Here is a 16,903-nt window from a genome sequence, read left to right on the forward strand (position 1 = left end):
TCCCAGTATCAGTCCTCAGTGTGGGCTTATATATTCTGAACAAACAACCAAGATAACAACAGGATAAACAACAAATACAGGACCAGTCAAAAGTTTGGACACACCCTTTTTTATTTTATTAATTTTCTTTATTTTTATTTTTATTTATATTTATTACTTTTTACATTGTAGATTATTATTGAAAATGTCAAAAGTACGAAGAAACACATGCAGTTATTTAGTAAACCACTTATTTAGTAGTGTTAGATGAGCGAAAACATGTTTTACACTTTAAATTCTTTGATGTTATCTTTGCCCACTCATTCATTATTCTCTCAGTTGTTTCTTGAGGTAGTACCTGGGATAGTCCTCTAACTGTCTTAAAGGAGAACTCTTGTGTAATATTAATATTATTTTGTTTTTTATACATTTCTTTAAAATCTTAAAGTTATTAATGCCTCGTTTTAAATGTCAGAGCTCGTCAGATTCTACCAATGAGGTGTAGAGCTACTTTGAGCTACTGGATAACGATGTAAAAACCGATCATCAGCAATTATCAGGGCAAAATATGCCCTGATACAACCTTTGTACAGAGTGCTTGGCAAAAAGCAGAAAACGGAGTTCTCCTTTAAGGGTGTTCTAGAGGTGCTGAGATCTTGTTAAATGCTTTTACTTTCCTTTGCTTGCAGTCCAGCTCATTCAAAACTTTTATATCAGGTGTTTTTTTTTTTCCTCTATTATCCAACTGCATATGGGTTCCTTCATAGTTTTTAAGTCTTTGTTATTAATCTACAATTTAGTAAATAATACAAATAAAGAACCAATATTAATAGTAATGTGTGTAAAAAACTTTTGGCTGGTACTGTACATCCCAAACAAATCTTTTCTTATCTTCGATCGTGTTAGCAAACAAATAAACACCACAGAACATTATGAAAGCAATGGCCCCAAATACCGCTGTTCACTATTTTTTCAATATTTGTTTTTATTTGAGAAAAAAAATCAAATAGTCCACAGTTTTGTGTAAGTGTAGAAATAGTTTTTTTTTCTGAATATTTTCTAGTACATTCATGACACTTTTACTTCAAAGGGAAAAAATCTTTGAGCTTGGCACTTAGAAAACAACCACGAGGAATTCTTTTTTTTATTCGTTTAGAACCAAATTTACAAAGCCATTCAAACAGTCTGTATATATATTTGTGTTTTGTTTTAATAAAGTCTTTCAACTGAACTTTCAAAAAAAAAAAAAATCAAGGATATTCAAAATACACTTTGACTTCACCGCAGTGTCTCGTTATTTACAAATATGCACAGTTTAGGAAAGTCAGCATCTCTGTCCTACCAGCCTTGTGTTTTCATCTGTATTACAAAGAAAAAAAGAAAGGAAAAGGAAAATACTTGTTCTTTTTTTTTTTTTTTTACACGTTTTCTGTTCTGGTCTTTACGCCGTCTCTCGGCCTGTGCCAGGTGTCTCCACTGTCTGTGGCTGGATAGTTTTGACTGGCAGGTAAAGTTTCTGCAAAGTTACAGCTTCTGTTTTTTTTTTTTGTTTTTTTCTCAAAAGGTGAACGTGACGACCGGCCGGCTCAGATGGAGGTCCCGTGGCTCGAGTCAATGGTCTCGGGGAGGCCTCCTCCGGGCACTGCTTGGTAGGCGATAGGCATGGGCGTCTTTACTGGACTCTGGCGGAAAAGGCCTCCGTTGGGGGCCCGGTGCTTGCAGCGCATGGAGGGCGGCAGGGTGGAGCTGCTGAGGGGGAGGGGCAGGTTGCGTCCGGGCAGGCGCCCCATTCTGGGACCTTCCTGCAGGAAGGAGGTGACGGACATGCCCCCCGGAGGAAAGTCTCTGACGGCCTCCTGCGAGCCCTGCCGCTGCCGCATGCCGGCCAGACTGCCCATACTGCCCATGTCCAGCGCCGAGATCTCCAGAGACTGACCGGGAAGCTGCTTGTGCGCCAGATCGTCATCAATCAGCCCAGTCAGACGCTGGTGAACCTGCTCCAGATTCACCTCTTTGTCCTGAGAGAGAGATAGATAGATATATATTTACAGAGAGAGACAAAGAAAGAGAGAGAGAGAGAAATAAGTTGGGATAAACAGAAAAATAAACAGGGATGCAGGCTATAGGAAGATTAACCCGTAAGAGCCCAGACCCACTTCTGATCATTGTTACATAATTAAAAAAATTATCAGATAAATCCAATAAGCAGCTCATTCATGTTTTTAACAGTTATAGCTACATGACTGTAAACATTTTAAGGTTAAAATCCTGATGTGAATTAAATGAAGCAACAATAAATTTCAATAAAATTAAATTAAATTAGTTTTATTAAAGCATTTAAATGATTAAAATGATTTGAAACAGACCTATAGAATCAGAAAATACACTTTTAAAAGGAGATAGTTTAGTTTAAACTCAACACTAATATTTTAATCAAAAGGGAAAAGGGAAGCAACATCACGCACACAACCCAAGAGATCTGGAGCACAGAACTCAATCGGAGGGCAGTGCTAACTCCATGGTAGCAATGTGGAACAAAGCTCATATCCAGAATACATGTAGTAAAAGATTATCCACAAGGAGTGATAATAATTTATAGTAGTATAGTAGTATAAGAAATTATTATAGTGTAATAGTAAAGTACAGTATAGTATAGTAGTGTCATATAAGGAGTAAGTGGTTAGTTATAAAACCAAACACTTGTATGAGGCACTATAATAGTATAGTATATACTAGTTTAGTACAGTACAGTAATTTACAGTAGTATAGTACAAGAAGTGTATGATTAGATATAAGATTATCTGCTTGTATAAGGAGTGATACTGGTATAAATTTTAGTACAGTAGTATAGTACAAGGAGTGCATGATTAGATATAAGAGTATCTGCTTGTATATAAAGTGATAATGGTATAGTACAGTATAGTAGTACAATATAGTAAAGTACATATATAGGATAAGGTATAGTATAAGGAGTGTATGATTAGATATAAGATTATCTGCTTGTATACGGAGTGATAATGGTATAGTACAGTACAGTAGTACAGTGCAGTAAAGCACAGTATTATAGTACAGGGAGTATATGATTAGATATTAGTGTATCTTCTTGTATATGGATTGATAATGATATATATTAAATTATAGTAGTACAGTATAGTAGTAGTGAAGTCAGACTCAGTGACTTGGTTCTGATACGTCAGCTCACAGACGCCTTGTGCTGACTGACCCTATGGAGTGATGTGGGGAGAGAGCAAGGCCAATTGTGCTCTCTCAGGGCTCCAGCAGCTGATGGCAAGCTACATGAACGGGATTCGAACTGGCGATCTCCCGATCATAGTAATTAAATAAAAGATTACCCGCTTGTAGAAGCAGTGATAATGGTATAGTACAGTATCGTACAAGAAGTAGTTGTATAGTATAAGAAGGGCATGATTAGATATGAGATTATTTGCTTGAATAAGGAGTGATAATGGTAGAGTAAGGATAGGGTACAGTATAGTAGTGTAGTATAAGGAGTGAGTGATTAGTTGTATATAGTGGATAGTAATATAGTAGTATAATATATTTATTGTATTTGGAGAAATGAACTTTTATGTGACACAGCATTCGCAATGTATTTTTACTGTGTGGCGTCCACATGTGACATCACCACAATGCTTCTTTAGACTTTTCCATGTGTGACTAATAGGATACTGAGAAGGGCACAGCTACAGGTGACCTGTGAGGTAATGAGGTAATATTTCCGTGCCTAAAAGATGCAGCAACTCATCAGTGACTGGCCTGGAGATCGGCCACAGTAATTCAGGACGCCACCAAAATACAGGACAAACAGAAACGAGGCCAAGAGAAAAAGGGTACCTCCTAACCTTCGTGAAAGGTCAATTAAGCAATACACCGGCTTCCTCATTGCACACACTTTAGTTTAGGGATCCAGGTTCAGCCTTTAGTGTGTATAGTCTACGTGTGAAGAGACCAGCCCATAGCATGGGCATGGGGAAATGCTGGCATGCATGTTAAAGCAACAGAGCTGAAATGAACAATCTGATGGGTGATTACACACAGTAAAAAGGCCAATAAAGCCAGGGTGCTGGGGTCTTGAAATAGCATAATGTCTTCCCTCAAATGTCTGACGCACAAAGCTACCCCATACCCGTCCAAATTACAGTCCGATGGCTGAACCAAGATACACACCATTAGGAAAATAAAAAATAAAAAATGCACTTAAATTTTGCCTCTTTCTTCCACTTGAAGCAAATAAAAAAGGCTGTAAGGAAGTTGAGGATTGTGGGTCACACCTATAGCTGCGTGTACTGGAGTTCGACTAAATCGGGGCTGCCGTCAGTGGCATCTGGATCCATAAAGTAGAGTGTGGCAGTGGCAGCACAGTCCCGGGCGTGACGGGCAGGGGTTGGCCGCGGCTTTGCCGCCTGGGGGGTCACCTCTTTAGGCTGCGCCCGCCGACAGCGTGGGCCGTTCCACCACATCTCCAGAGCGGCTACCAGGCAGGCCAGCAGCAACCCGGCCGCCAGGATGCAGAAAACCCCAGCGAAACTGTGCAGCCTCAGCGCCCGCCCCTCCGTCTGCGCCTCGGTGCCTCTGTCCAAGTCGCAGCGCCCTTTGCGTGGCCACCACTTCTGCTTCAGGATGTCCAGGTCCCCCTTCTCCTGTAGCTCCAGAATCCTACAGGAACACAGAGAAATATGATCATCTGGTGAATTTGTAGCACAATATTTTTTGCTTAGTAGTTGCATTTTGCTTGAGCTGTTTTGCAAAGAAGAATGGGATAACATTTTAGTCACTAGATGTACAAAGCTGGTGGAGATTGCAGTAAAATGTGGTTCCACAAAGCATTGTCTGAGGAGGGCTGAAAACTTTTGCACACAACACTCTTTTTTATTTTTTATTTCCACTTTACAATTGTATACCAATCTGTAATGGTCTTTCACGTTAAATTGCATTTAAATACACTTATACTTAACCACTTATTTGTGGTTTTAATGTGACAAAATATGGAAAAGTTCAAGGGGTATGAATACTTTTGCAAGCCACTGTAACAGGGTTGTGGGTACAAAACCCACATTTGCTAGGCTGTCACTGGAAGCTGTAGCATGGCTGACCCTGTGCTCTGCTCTCTGCTTAACAATCACTGTGCTGTGTGTGTTCGATACCCAGGTTTGATAAGCTTACATTGTTTGGCCTTTAATTAAAGCCCTGAACTGTACCTACTGAAGCATGGAAACTGTAGCATGGCTGACCCTGTGCTCTACCCCCTGTTTTTTTACGACAGTTGTTAGTGAGCTAGTTTATTAATCACAGGGTTGTGAGTTCGATACTTAGGTTTACTAAGCTTTAACTGCTGTACTTTTGTGCAAGGCCCAGTACTGTACTGTACTGCTGTACTTTTGTACAAGAAAAAGATGGTTATCTATACTTTTTACTTCTATCTTGTCACCAGATAAATCTTTCCTTCCAGATAGAGATAAAGTGAATCTGATTGTGGTTGAACATATTTCTTTCCGACACCCTATTGCAGGGGTGTCCAAACTTTTTTTGTTGGGGGCCAGAAGGAGAAATATATTTGAAGTCACGGGCCACAGACTGTAATAAAACAAATAATGAAATATACTACTTTAAATAATACATTTTCCTGATTATTTCATTTACACACCCTTTTACTTGACTTATCTTTATCTTTGACAGTGTTGTTTAAACTTTGATTTTTCAAATTGATGTTTCATTTCATAATGTCTCTTTATATTAAATATTCCTTAATTATGGCAACTTTTAGACTCATTTGCCCTTTTTCTGCACTAAAACTGCGCACTCTTTCTGCTTTTAGACTCTTTGGCCGTTTTTTTCTGCGCTAGAAATGCGCACTCTCTCCGCTTTTAGACTCTTTGGCCTGTTTTTCTGCGCTACGACTGCGCACTCCCTTCGCTTTTAGACTCTTTGGCCTGTTTTTTTGCGCTAAAACTTCACTCTCGCCGCTTTTAGTCTCTTTGGCCCGTTTCTGACACCTAGCATTCAAACATTGTGTCTCACATTATAAAATCCTGCTTAACAAGCAGCAAATTTCAATTAATTAAAACAGTTCTGCCAAAAAAAGTGGAGACAAAATTCCTCCACAGAGATGTGAAAGACTCACTGACAGTTATCAGTAAAGCCTGAGTTCAATAACTGATGCCAAGAGTGGCACAACCAAATTATTAGGTTTAGGGGCAAACACTTTTTTACACAGGGCCAGATTGGTTTGAATATATATATATTTTTTAATTTAATAAATTAAATCATCTTTTAAAAGTGCTTTTTGTATTTATTCAAGTTATCTTTGTCCTTACCATCAAACCAAGCTGAACTGCTTAATTTTTTGCCCCAGGAGTAAAGGCATAAAGTTATCCAATAGCAGTGTGTAAGACTGGTGGAGGAGAAAATGCCAAGTTGCATTAAAACATTCCAACAAATATTTGTTTCTGAACTCTTAAAACTTGAATGAATATGAACTTGTTTTCTTTGCATTATTTGAGGTCTGAAAGCTCTGCTTCTTTTTTTTCAGCCATTTCTATTTTTATGCAAATAAATGCTCTATTTGAGTATTTTCATTTGGAATTTGGGAGAAATGTTGTCTGTAGTTTATAGAATAAAACAACAATGTTCATTTTACTCAAACATATACATATAAATAGCTAAATCAGAGCTATTAAATTTGTATGTATATATTATATTTAAACATACAGAAATTTCCACCAGAAAATAAAAAGTCAATGGTCCAACAATACTTAATATTAAAATGCACTTGGTGTATCCAAGATTAAAGTAAAATAATGAATATTGGACAATGATGTAGATTGACATATTGTGGAAAAATGAAAAAAAAAAAAAAAAAATCTTTAGTGGTAATTATGGATACTTTTTAGTACTGTGTTCACATTTCATTACCTACATTCACTATTACACTAGTGCGCAACCCGTGGCATGTTTCTGACAATAGCCATTCATTAATAGGATACATTTTCTGTTAAATTACTAATTCTGCCTGATGAATGTTCTTTCAGACTGCTTCACTTTTTAATTCATTATATGTCTTTTATTAATAAGAATATCATTTAAATGTGTCTCAAAGGGAAAGTTCTGGGTGTTGTTAATAATTTGTAGTACTTTTATTCCATCCTCTGAATCGGTCATAACTGATGAGTATTGAAATCAAACAATTAAAGATTTAATTATAAAAAGGGAGCAACAACAGTGAACATCAGTTCAGCAGAACAAAGAGATGTAGTGTAGAGAAACAGAGCTGATCTTCTTCATAAAGAGAGAGAGAGGCTGGGTGAGCAGCAGTGAGGAGGCTCTTACTTCTGGGAGAAGAGGTCTCTGTAGGGGCTGCCGTGCTGCAGAGCCAAGCCGTAGCCTTTGGTGCTCATGCTGTTCCCCGTCACTGTGAGGGTGCAGTCATCATCCGTCAGCGCAGCGTATTCCACCACTGCCATGTCCCACAGGAACGCATACGACTCCCGCTTAGCCTAACAGAGGAGAGACACATACACAAACACACACACATTAATCAGGCTCCTGAATAAAAAAACTGCACCCTGCAAACCCTGTTTTTATTTGTTTGAACTCAAATAAATTAAGTCTGTTTTACATAAAATTTGAGATTTCTAAACATTACTCAATTATTTTGAGTTAGTTGAACATTCATGGGCACATATACTGAACTATTCAAACTGAGATCTTTAAGTTAAATCAACTTATAATAACTGAGTTTAGTCTGTTGCCATTAACAGCTTCTTTTCCATTGGCTTCTGTCACAATCTATTTGCATGCTGGGTGTGTACAACAGTGTCTGACTAACACTCACCATCAGTGTGTAGTGATTCACCCGGCGGGCTACCTTAGGTAAACTTGTAGATCACATGTTATGATTAAATATTTGGTCTCTGTGTTGTAGCTGTAGAATAAGCATCATTTACTGAGCTGCAGTAACTCTGTGTTCTCTCTGTGCTCTCAATACTTTTAATTCTTTACTGTTTTCTTTCATCTACTTTTCTATGAGTATTTAAAACAAATAGTTGAATGAAACCAGAAAGAAGACTAAATACAAGCGCAGGAAAATATTATATCATTTTAAATATATATGTATATGTATTTGTTAAGTTCACTGTACTTAAAAATTATATTACATGAACTTAAAATTTATTAGGTAATCGGTTACAACAAAAGTTTGTCATGTAGCTTGTTTTAACACGGTAAACATACATGCTACAGTCTGATGTACTCGCCTCTAAATGGCGAAAGAGCTCGTTTAGCGGCTAATGCTAATGCTGCTCCAGCAGTGTTAGCCAGGGTTAGCAGCAGGCTTCAGGCCGATAATGCTCCCTCTGAATGAGGAAATAGCGATTAGCGGCTAATGCTAATGCTAATTATTCTTCAGCACCGGACTGGAGAGCTAAACTGAAACTCCTGTATAACTCTGTACTTCAGCAGAGTGACTTTACTGCTCCTTATAACCAGTGTTGGGCACGTTACTTTGAAAAAGTAATTAGTTATAGTTACTCGTGACTTCTCCAAAAAAGTAACTGAGTTACTAACGGAGTTACTTCACTATAAAAGTAATTAGTTACCAGTAAAAGTAACTATGCGTTGTTATTCGCCCGTCAAAAAAAAGGAAATCAATTATGCATTTACTATTATTGTTAGAAAAATAACAAACGAAAATGAACCCAAAATGTTGACAAAAATATAATCTAACGAATTTCAAAAAAACAAAACGAAATTCTCCACACAACCAAAGAAAATTACTAAAACTTGTAATACTGAAAAAAACTGAAAAAACGGAAAAACGCATCTGGGGATGAAATTAAACAAACCAAGCCAGACTCAAAGGAAATATGTATATATAAACAAAACAAAATAATGGACAAAAACAACAATCTAATGACCGATGAAATGGTATTAATATAACAGCTTCACCAAAAGAGAATAGAGCTTAGATCGGCCCAAAAAATCCGACCCGACCCAGCCGGAGACCGTGCACGTTCTGCCCAAGCCCGAACCATGTTCTGTCATTATGAGCCCGAGCCCGATCCGATCCGCCCCATGAACTGACTGTTTTTTTGGGCTGTTTGAATGAGCGAAATATGATCAGAATTATGTTAATTAACACTGTAACATAAAAGCATAGAACTATTACTTAATTTAAATGATTTTTAAGAACAGCTACACACAGTGCTGCAAGTCAAACGCGGAGGCGTTCACGTGCGCCCAGAGGTAGGTGATTACATTTTTCATTTTTATTATAGTTTAATTTGATTTTATTTTTTTTTTCTGTTCAGTAAGTTTTTAGAGTGGGCTTGCTAGTTTTTATTAGTTTTCACACATCTCATCAGAGAGATCAACCTAAGAAACGTGAGAGAGAGAGAGAGAGAGAGATTTGCCTGTTCTGGTGTATGAGCTACTCACAGGTAAATGTTCTCACAAACTGTATCTCCTGTTTCTCTTTCATCTGCCTCGCACGCATATTGTAATCCCATACATAGTTCTGCAGTTTCTCAGTGTTTTCTGTCGTATTTTGCGGCTAGCGCAAGCGCTTTACACAAGAACTAACGGACCACGAGGTGCCGCGCGCTCGGCACAACACCGCTAACTGTACAACTCCGCTGTACAACAGCGCTTATAAATAAATTAAACACGAAAATGAGGGTATTCTAGCAGTAATTTCAGTTCGTTAGTTTTATAAACACAAAATACAGTTCGAGATAGTTATGTTTTTTTCCTTTTAATTACCGTTTTTATCAGATTCAGTTAACACAAATGTTTTTTCACTTTCAGTTTTCGTTATTTCGTTCGCTTTAGTGAACAATAATAATTGGTTACTTAGCAACATTGTTATTATCACACCAGAGCTTTATATAAAATAAAAATAGGAGCCCGATTTTGGGTCGGTCCTCGGGTCAGGTCGGGTTCTGGCAGAGAATTTAAACTCTAAAAGAGAAAGCAGCAGCACCACAAAAACCGGAGCAGCTAAAAAGAGTTTAACGTCCTTAAATCGGAACTTGGGCTGTCCACGGCAATCACTGAATTGATTAGAGCACGCAAATCGTCACAATTGTGCCTCACTTCACCACGCCAAACCAGGCACAGCGGCCAGAAGCTCAAGTTCACCAGAAAGAGGAGGGGTTAACCAGGGCAAAGCGAAGTTAAAAAAAAAAAAAAAAAAGTTAATAGAGCGGCTAAAGTAACGTGCAGTAACGGGGTGTCGGAAATGGTAACGGCGTTATAGTTACAGTCAGAGTAATTAGTTAGATTACTCGTTACTGAAAAAAAGTAACGGCGTTAGTAACTCCCAACACTGCTTGTAACCTGACTGGTAAAATTCAAAGATTAACTGGATTATAAGGCACATTGAAAATTTTTGGGAAAATTAAAAAAATAATTAGTGCGCCTTATAGTGTGAAAAATATGTTTTATGATAGATAGGTGATTCTCAACAGTTGTTTCAAGGGGTTCCCTTCAGTGTTAACAAATACATATTTTCTGCTTGAGATTCTTTCCAATACTCATTTCTTTCCAATAGATGACTCATTCACTGAAATAATAACATTTCTCTCAAATTAAATAAATATAATACATCAAATAAAAGAGCGCTCCTCACTTCCACTTCTCTTTGTTTATTTTGAGCTGTGCAACTTCCACGCCGAATTGAATCCAGAGTGAATGACACGGAAAACAATTACCTTTAGCTTTTACATAAAAACATGCAATTTCCTCTTTCAAAACGGGTTTGATACCTCGTCTGTAATTTGCTTTTCAGAAGTACAGCTGTTTATATGACATTTGGATATTCCTTCTCGCATTACCGTAAAAAAAAAAAAAACAGGAGTGACTCGGAGGAATCGCATTCGAATGCAATTAGCATGCTAAACCACGGCTAGCCTTTGATGATACACCTGTGTGCCTGGAATCGTCTGTGGCTAATTTATGAAATTACAAATTCGAATTATGATGTCTTTGCACGAGCCGTGTGAGTTGAATCGCTGTAATCAGGAAAAGGGCAGCTAGAAATGTCCTAAAGAAAATGAACTCATTTATTTAAGTGATGGCAATTAACTCTGTGTGAGTGAGTGCATGTGTGTGTGTGTGTGTGTGTACGCATCAAACAAAAAAAAAAAAAAAGAAAGAAAAGAAGGAAGATGTACTGTTGCCTCGAGAAACATGAGAAGACTTCCCAATAGAACACACCAGCTCAGGGTTGTCATTACTCACCAATCAATTTGACGCAGCAAAAAAAAAAAATGTTGTAAATAATTAAGTGCTGTCTAACAAACTCAAATTGAATTGTAATTGTGATAAAGACAAAAAGCACAAATTAATTGTTTGATTTGTTTTTCATTAACATGCATTCATAGTGAGAGACAACAAACCTGCCATTGTTGAAGACACTGTATTGTAGCAGCACCTCATCTCACTATGATTTTTCTAAGCATGTACAATACAATCATTATCACCCTTATTCTGTGTGCAGTTTTAAATTGACTGGGCTGATTTTTAGGGCCCCCCCCCACACACACACACACACGATAATTCAGTATATCAAATTCTGGTTTATACAAAACCAAACAGGCATTTTCCCTAAGTCTGACCTCCTATTACTGCAAAAAGCTGCAGTAATATCACTTGGTACTTATGTCATTAACAGTATTGAAAGGCTTTTTCAAGAATTGAATGGTGTCATTTGATTAAAAAAAAAAATCTGGTTTATGCAAACCAGAATGGACACTTTTTGTTTGACTTGACATAACTCCAAAATGCTGCAGTAAAATCATTAGATTACCTTAAATACATGAGAATGAGTTTTTGAGTACGGATTTAGTGGTGTGCTATGAAAGACCTTGATTGATTTTTTATTTTTTTTTTAGATAGATAGATAGATAGATAGATAGATAGATAGATAGATAGATACTTTATTTATCCCGATACATTTATTTTATTGGACTTTAAACTTTAAGATCAATTTTCCTACATTTTCATAAATATTTTTACAGTATTATTACTTGAAACATACATTATAAATACTTTTACAAGTGTTCTCCAAGATTCCAGAGGTGCCATTTGATAATCATTTAATTTTCTTCTTTTATTGAAGTGTAAATCCTGGTCTTTATGCACCAAATAGGCAGCTTTTCAAATTCTGCCATTCCATTACTCCATTATTCCCACAGTAAAATGTAAAATGGGCGGGGCTAAAAGTGTGTCAGGCTGCTTTGAGCAAAATCTCCTCGACCAATCACAAGGCTAAGATAGCTCTGCTTCCTCTCTTTGAGTCTGAACAACCGGAACAAGCAACATGATGAGCTGTTGCTTAGCAACCAAGTGCAGCCAGAGACTGGCACAGCCTCTCCATCTCAAGGATCTGTGTGTTGTCATGGTAATGTAAACAAAATGTTTGTCTGCCAGTGATAGAAACATGTTCATTAGAATATTATGGCCACGCCCACACAGTTCTCTGAGAGGTGTGAAGAGTGTATTTTGGTGATATTGAGGAGTGTTTTTATTATACTTCTCATTCAAAAAGTTTATTAATATTAAAGAATATTAATTACCTATATTCTTTTTGCAGGAGTTTTAATGACTTACCTTTAATAATAAAGTTTTAAAGTTGGGTCTTTCATTTTCAGCCAAACATGAAACTCTTTCAATGCCCACCTACAACATCTTTGAAATTCTGTCCGCTGACCAGATGGAATTCTCTCACTGACCTCTGACCCCAGTACAGCTTTAACAAATACAGGCCGCCTCCCTGCTGCCAGTGTTAATAATACGGCTTTTGTTGCTTTTACCTTCCGGATGCCGTCAGCTGGAGTGCTCACTGAGTTGTCCTGCCCCTGGTTCTTATTGATTGTCCTCCACAGCTCTGCATAGGTACTGTCCTGCTCCAGGGGATTGGTTCCCTTCACTTTGAAGTACTCATAGACCGCTGACTCTTTAACAGTGCCGTAGCTCAGGTCTGCTTGCTTGGACAGGTCCTGGAATGTTCTGAAAGAACAAAGTTTAGGGAAAAAAATTGTTATTGCACTTATTTTTTTTATATTCAACAAAAAGTCTATATAAAATGTAAAAATCGAAATAGAAACAAATTGCAATTAATCTTTTGATGATATTGTATAAATAGTGAAATATTCAAAATTTTCTCAATTTTATATATATATATATATATATATATATATATATATATATATATATATATATATATATATATATATATATATATATATATATATAATTTTCTATAATGTATCCATTTTCGTCAGTTGTTGGCAGTTTGGTGAAGCTCTGCCCATCTTTGCTTCTGGGAGATTCCACTTTTTATACTGAGTTATATGAGTTAATTGTGAATTGTTTCTATTGAACCTGTTGTTTTTATTAGTAACACTTACTTTTTCAGACCTTCAAATAAAAAAAATTATTAATTTCTAAAATTCTAAAATTAATATTTTCAAGAAAAAGTTAAAATTTCTCTTTTATAATTTTTATTGTGTTTGGACCCTAAGAAAACACTGCACAACAACTGCTTTCTTCTAAATACTTAATGAACAGAAAAAACAGAGGATTAAGTTGTTTCAGAGTGATAGCAAGTGCAAATTGCAGAGCTAAAAAATGAACTGCCAAAGGTGCAATGCATACTACCTGACCTGTTAAACATGGTGGGGGGAGTGTTAGGGCCTGTATGGCTGCCTAATTTTCTGCATCAGATGATATACCTGGGGATGTACTCACAACTGTTTAGGGCTGGCCCGAATAGCGTTTTTTGAGCTCCGGATATTCGGCACTGATTCGAAGCGAATATTCGAATATTCGTTTTTAAAAAAGAGGTAAAAAAAATAAATAAAAAAAAGCAAATCACGGCCCCTTTAATCCACTGAAAAATGTTCAATTTGCTCTGACCGACGAGACATATTCACCCCGGATTTTTGGTGTTTTTATCCCCCATATTTTTTCTGTGTTTTTAGCTCAGATTTCTTTGTGTTTTCATCCCGGAATTTCTGCTGCCCCACACGCGGCTTATCCGCTGCGTAAGCAGGCTAGGAGGCTGCTGCTGCACGGTTTCTCCGCTGCGCAAGCCAGCCCAGTAAATTGCTGTTTGTGTTTTCACACTTAGGCTATTTGCTTAAAAAAACAAACAAAAAAAACGTTTGTTCAGGAAGTATTTTATATTCTTAAACATTGGTAATTATATTAGAGGACAGTCATTGTAAACTGTACTTGGTCTATTTCGGTTAAAGGATTGTGCAGGGCATATTACTGATTTTGTATTTTTGCACTTGGGCTATAAGCTCAATATTAAATATTTCGTTTGTTTAGAAATTATTTTATATTTTAAACCATGTTAAATTATATTAGAGTAGAGGAAAGTCATTGTTAATGACGTTATTGTACTTGGTCTATTTCGGTTTAAGCATTGTGCAGGGCATAGCCGTATTACTGATTTTGTATTTTTGCACTTGGGCTATAAGCTCAATATTAAATATTTTGTTTGCTTAGAAATTATTTTATATTTTTAAACCATTTTAAATTATATTAGATAAGAGGAAATTCGTTCAGACATCATTTTTGTAGGCCAGGCTTTTGTAACCGATTTAGCCCCTACTGTTGCCACATTACCCCTTACGTTTTATTATATAAATCAGTTTCGAAGAGCCTGCATTTTTTTTATCATGTATAATAGAGGTCTGCGCGAGACTGATTTTTAAACCCACTCTTCCACGCTCCCGCGTTTCTGTCTCGTTACCGCTCCGCAAAAAAATTGCTTCTTTTAATCCCGCGCCCGCCCGCCACATAGTGCGGTCCCGTTCCTTACCCCAGTCCGAACACCATCGGTGTGTGCGTGTGTGTGTCGGTCCATCCTGCGCGTTGAGAGTTTTCTTTAGGTTTTTTTTTTTTTTTACAATTATTACAGTTTTCTTAACTATTTATTAATTTGCTCCCGCATCGTCTGGATTAAACTCCCGCTCCAGCCAATAACAGTTCAGTTCTGTCCCGCGCGCAAGATATTCTGACGGGACCCGCGAAAACAGAAGTGGTTAGAGTGAGGTGGAACTCTGGAAAGGAGAAAAAAAACGAATATCCGAATAGCAAAATTAAAAACCGAATACCTACTCAACGAACGAATATCCGAATACCCGAATATTCGGGTCCAGCCCTACAACTGTTTATATATATATATATATATATATATATATATATATATATATATATATATATATAGTAACTGCTATAATTTTAATATGTTATGTCTAATGCTGTCAACATAAAAGTTAACCTAACACTGACACTTTAAATTCATTTATGCTAAGATAGGGATTAAATCTCATAACTAACTAAAAATTCCCCCACATTAAATCTTTCATGTCTGAACTTCCTCTTGTTTGATGCTAAATCTCTGTATTAAACTTTTGATTTAGTATTACTCTCTCCCTCACAAAAACACAAGGATGTAGCAGAATCTGTATCTGTATCTTTTAAATAATGATTTTAATCATGATTAATCATAGAATTTTTTTTAGGTAAATGACTTAAGCAAATCACTAATATAAATGTAATTCTATTTTTGCCAATCTTTATTTACATTCAAATAGCCATTATTAGAAGTATCTTGAGAAAAGAAAAGCGTATTTAATTGTGATTAATTATAGTATACTAGTGTGATTTATCTGATTGTTTAACTCTTTTGACACCAACCGTATAAAAATAGTCACTGTTAATATATGATAACACTTTAATCACCTTTGAATTGTTTAAGTACAGACGCAATAAATAAATAAAGGAATAAATTAATTAATTTATTATATCTTAATCTCATGCATTCCAGAGGGCGCTGTATGTATCTTAACACTGTAAAGTGAGTAAACTGAGCTCATTACCAAGGGGCAACAATGTGCAATAGCTGTGAGAGTCTCTCAGGGCTTTTGGAGGAAGTCAACACTGTGAGGCACTTTACAGAAAGCTAATTAACATACTGAGCATGCTGCTGGAATCGCTGATGTCTGTATGCATACGCACTGTTCATTTGATTAATAAGAATGTCCCGGATTAATAGTTTTTTTTCTTTCTTTTTTTAAATCAGTGTATAAGCAATGGAATAAATAACATGCATACACACGCAAAGATCACTGAAACTGATTAAACTGGCTCTCATCAGAACCACTCCAGGAGAGGAAGACCAAGAGTTACCTCTGTTAAACAGGATACGTTAACCTTAAATAATGCATTTATAAAGCAAAACTTGATATTGTATGAAATTATTGTATGAAATACTCGCAACATTGCATACAATTATATAAAATGATCAGACGATATTTATATATTTATAAGATATTTGTGTGTTTGATATAAATAAAGTTAAAATTAAGAGGGATGTGATATCACTTTAGTATGTACAGTTCATAAATAGGTGCATGTATTACAAATTGTACATCCAATAGGAATTAAGCTTCATAAAAGTGTTAATAAAAGCAATAAAAAAGCAAAGAATTAAATTCCTTTATGAAGTTGAAAAACCAAGGTATTGTGTTTTAATTTAAATATGATACTTAACATCTAATTCTAATTGATTGCACAACATTCATTGTCTTATTACATGTTCTATCATGAGATATTCATAAACATATAAGTATTGCTTTATAGTAATATACTTTGCTCAATGCTTTTGAATATTGTATAAAGTCCATATCAAGTGTTCCTGTGTTTTCTCTTTTTATTGCTAACTACAGGTGCATCTTAAAAATTAGAACTTTATTGAAAAGTTACTTTATTTCAGTAATTCTGTTGAAAATGTGAAACTCATATATTATATAGATGTATTAAACACCGAGTGACCTATTTTAAGTGTTTATTTATTTTATTGTTGATGATTATGTCTTACAACCATAATAAA

At 36.2% G+C, this 16,903-nt stretch overlaps 1 protein-coding gene across 2 annotated transcripts in view; it reads right to left on the reverse strand.

The window, feature by feature from the left end:
• Positions 1 to 939: 939 nt before the first annotated feature.
• The window catches only part of grid1a (glutamate receptor, ionotropic, delta 1a), a 738,749-nt gene continuing 722,785 nt past the window's right edge, over positions 940 to 16,903 (reverse strand). The window contains exons 13-16 of one of the 2 annotated variants that reach the window (XM_049464094.1): positions 12,810 to 13,005; positions 7,327 to 7,493; positions 4,416 to 4,656; positions 940 to 1,997 (exon numbers count right to left, since the gene is read on the reverse strand). In XM_049464094.1, coding sequence (XP_049320051.1) covers positions 1,566 to 1,997; positions 4,416 to 4,656; positions 7,327 to 7,493; positions 12,810 to 13,005 — 1,036 coding nt within the window. In that variant the 3' untranslated portion in view covers positions 940 to 1,565. Of the gene's footprint in view, positions 1,998 to 4,271; positions 4,657 to 7,326; positions 7,494 to 12,809; positions 13,006 to 16,903 lie in introns of both variants that reach the window. The other variant, XM_049464096.1, reaches the window with a different exon arrangement.

Source organism: Astyanax mexicanus, chromosome 14 (assembly GCF_023375975.1).
Source record: "Astyanax mexicanus isolate ESR-SI-001 chromosome 14, AstMex3_surface, whole genome shotgun sequence".
In the NCBI taxonomy this organism is placed as follows: domain Eukaryota; kingdom Metazoa; phylum Chordata; class Actinopteri; order Characiformes; family Acestrorhamphidae; genus Astyanax; species Astyanax mexicanus.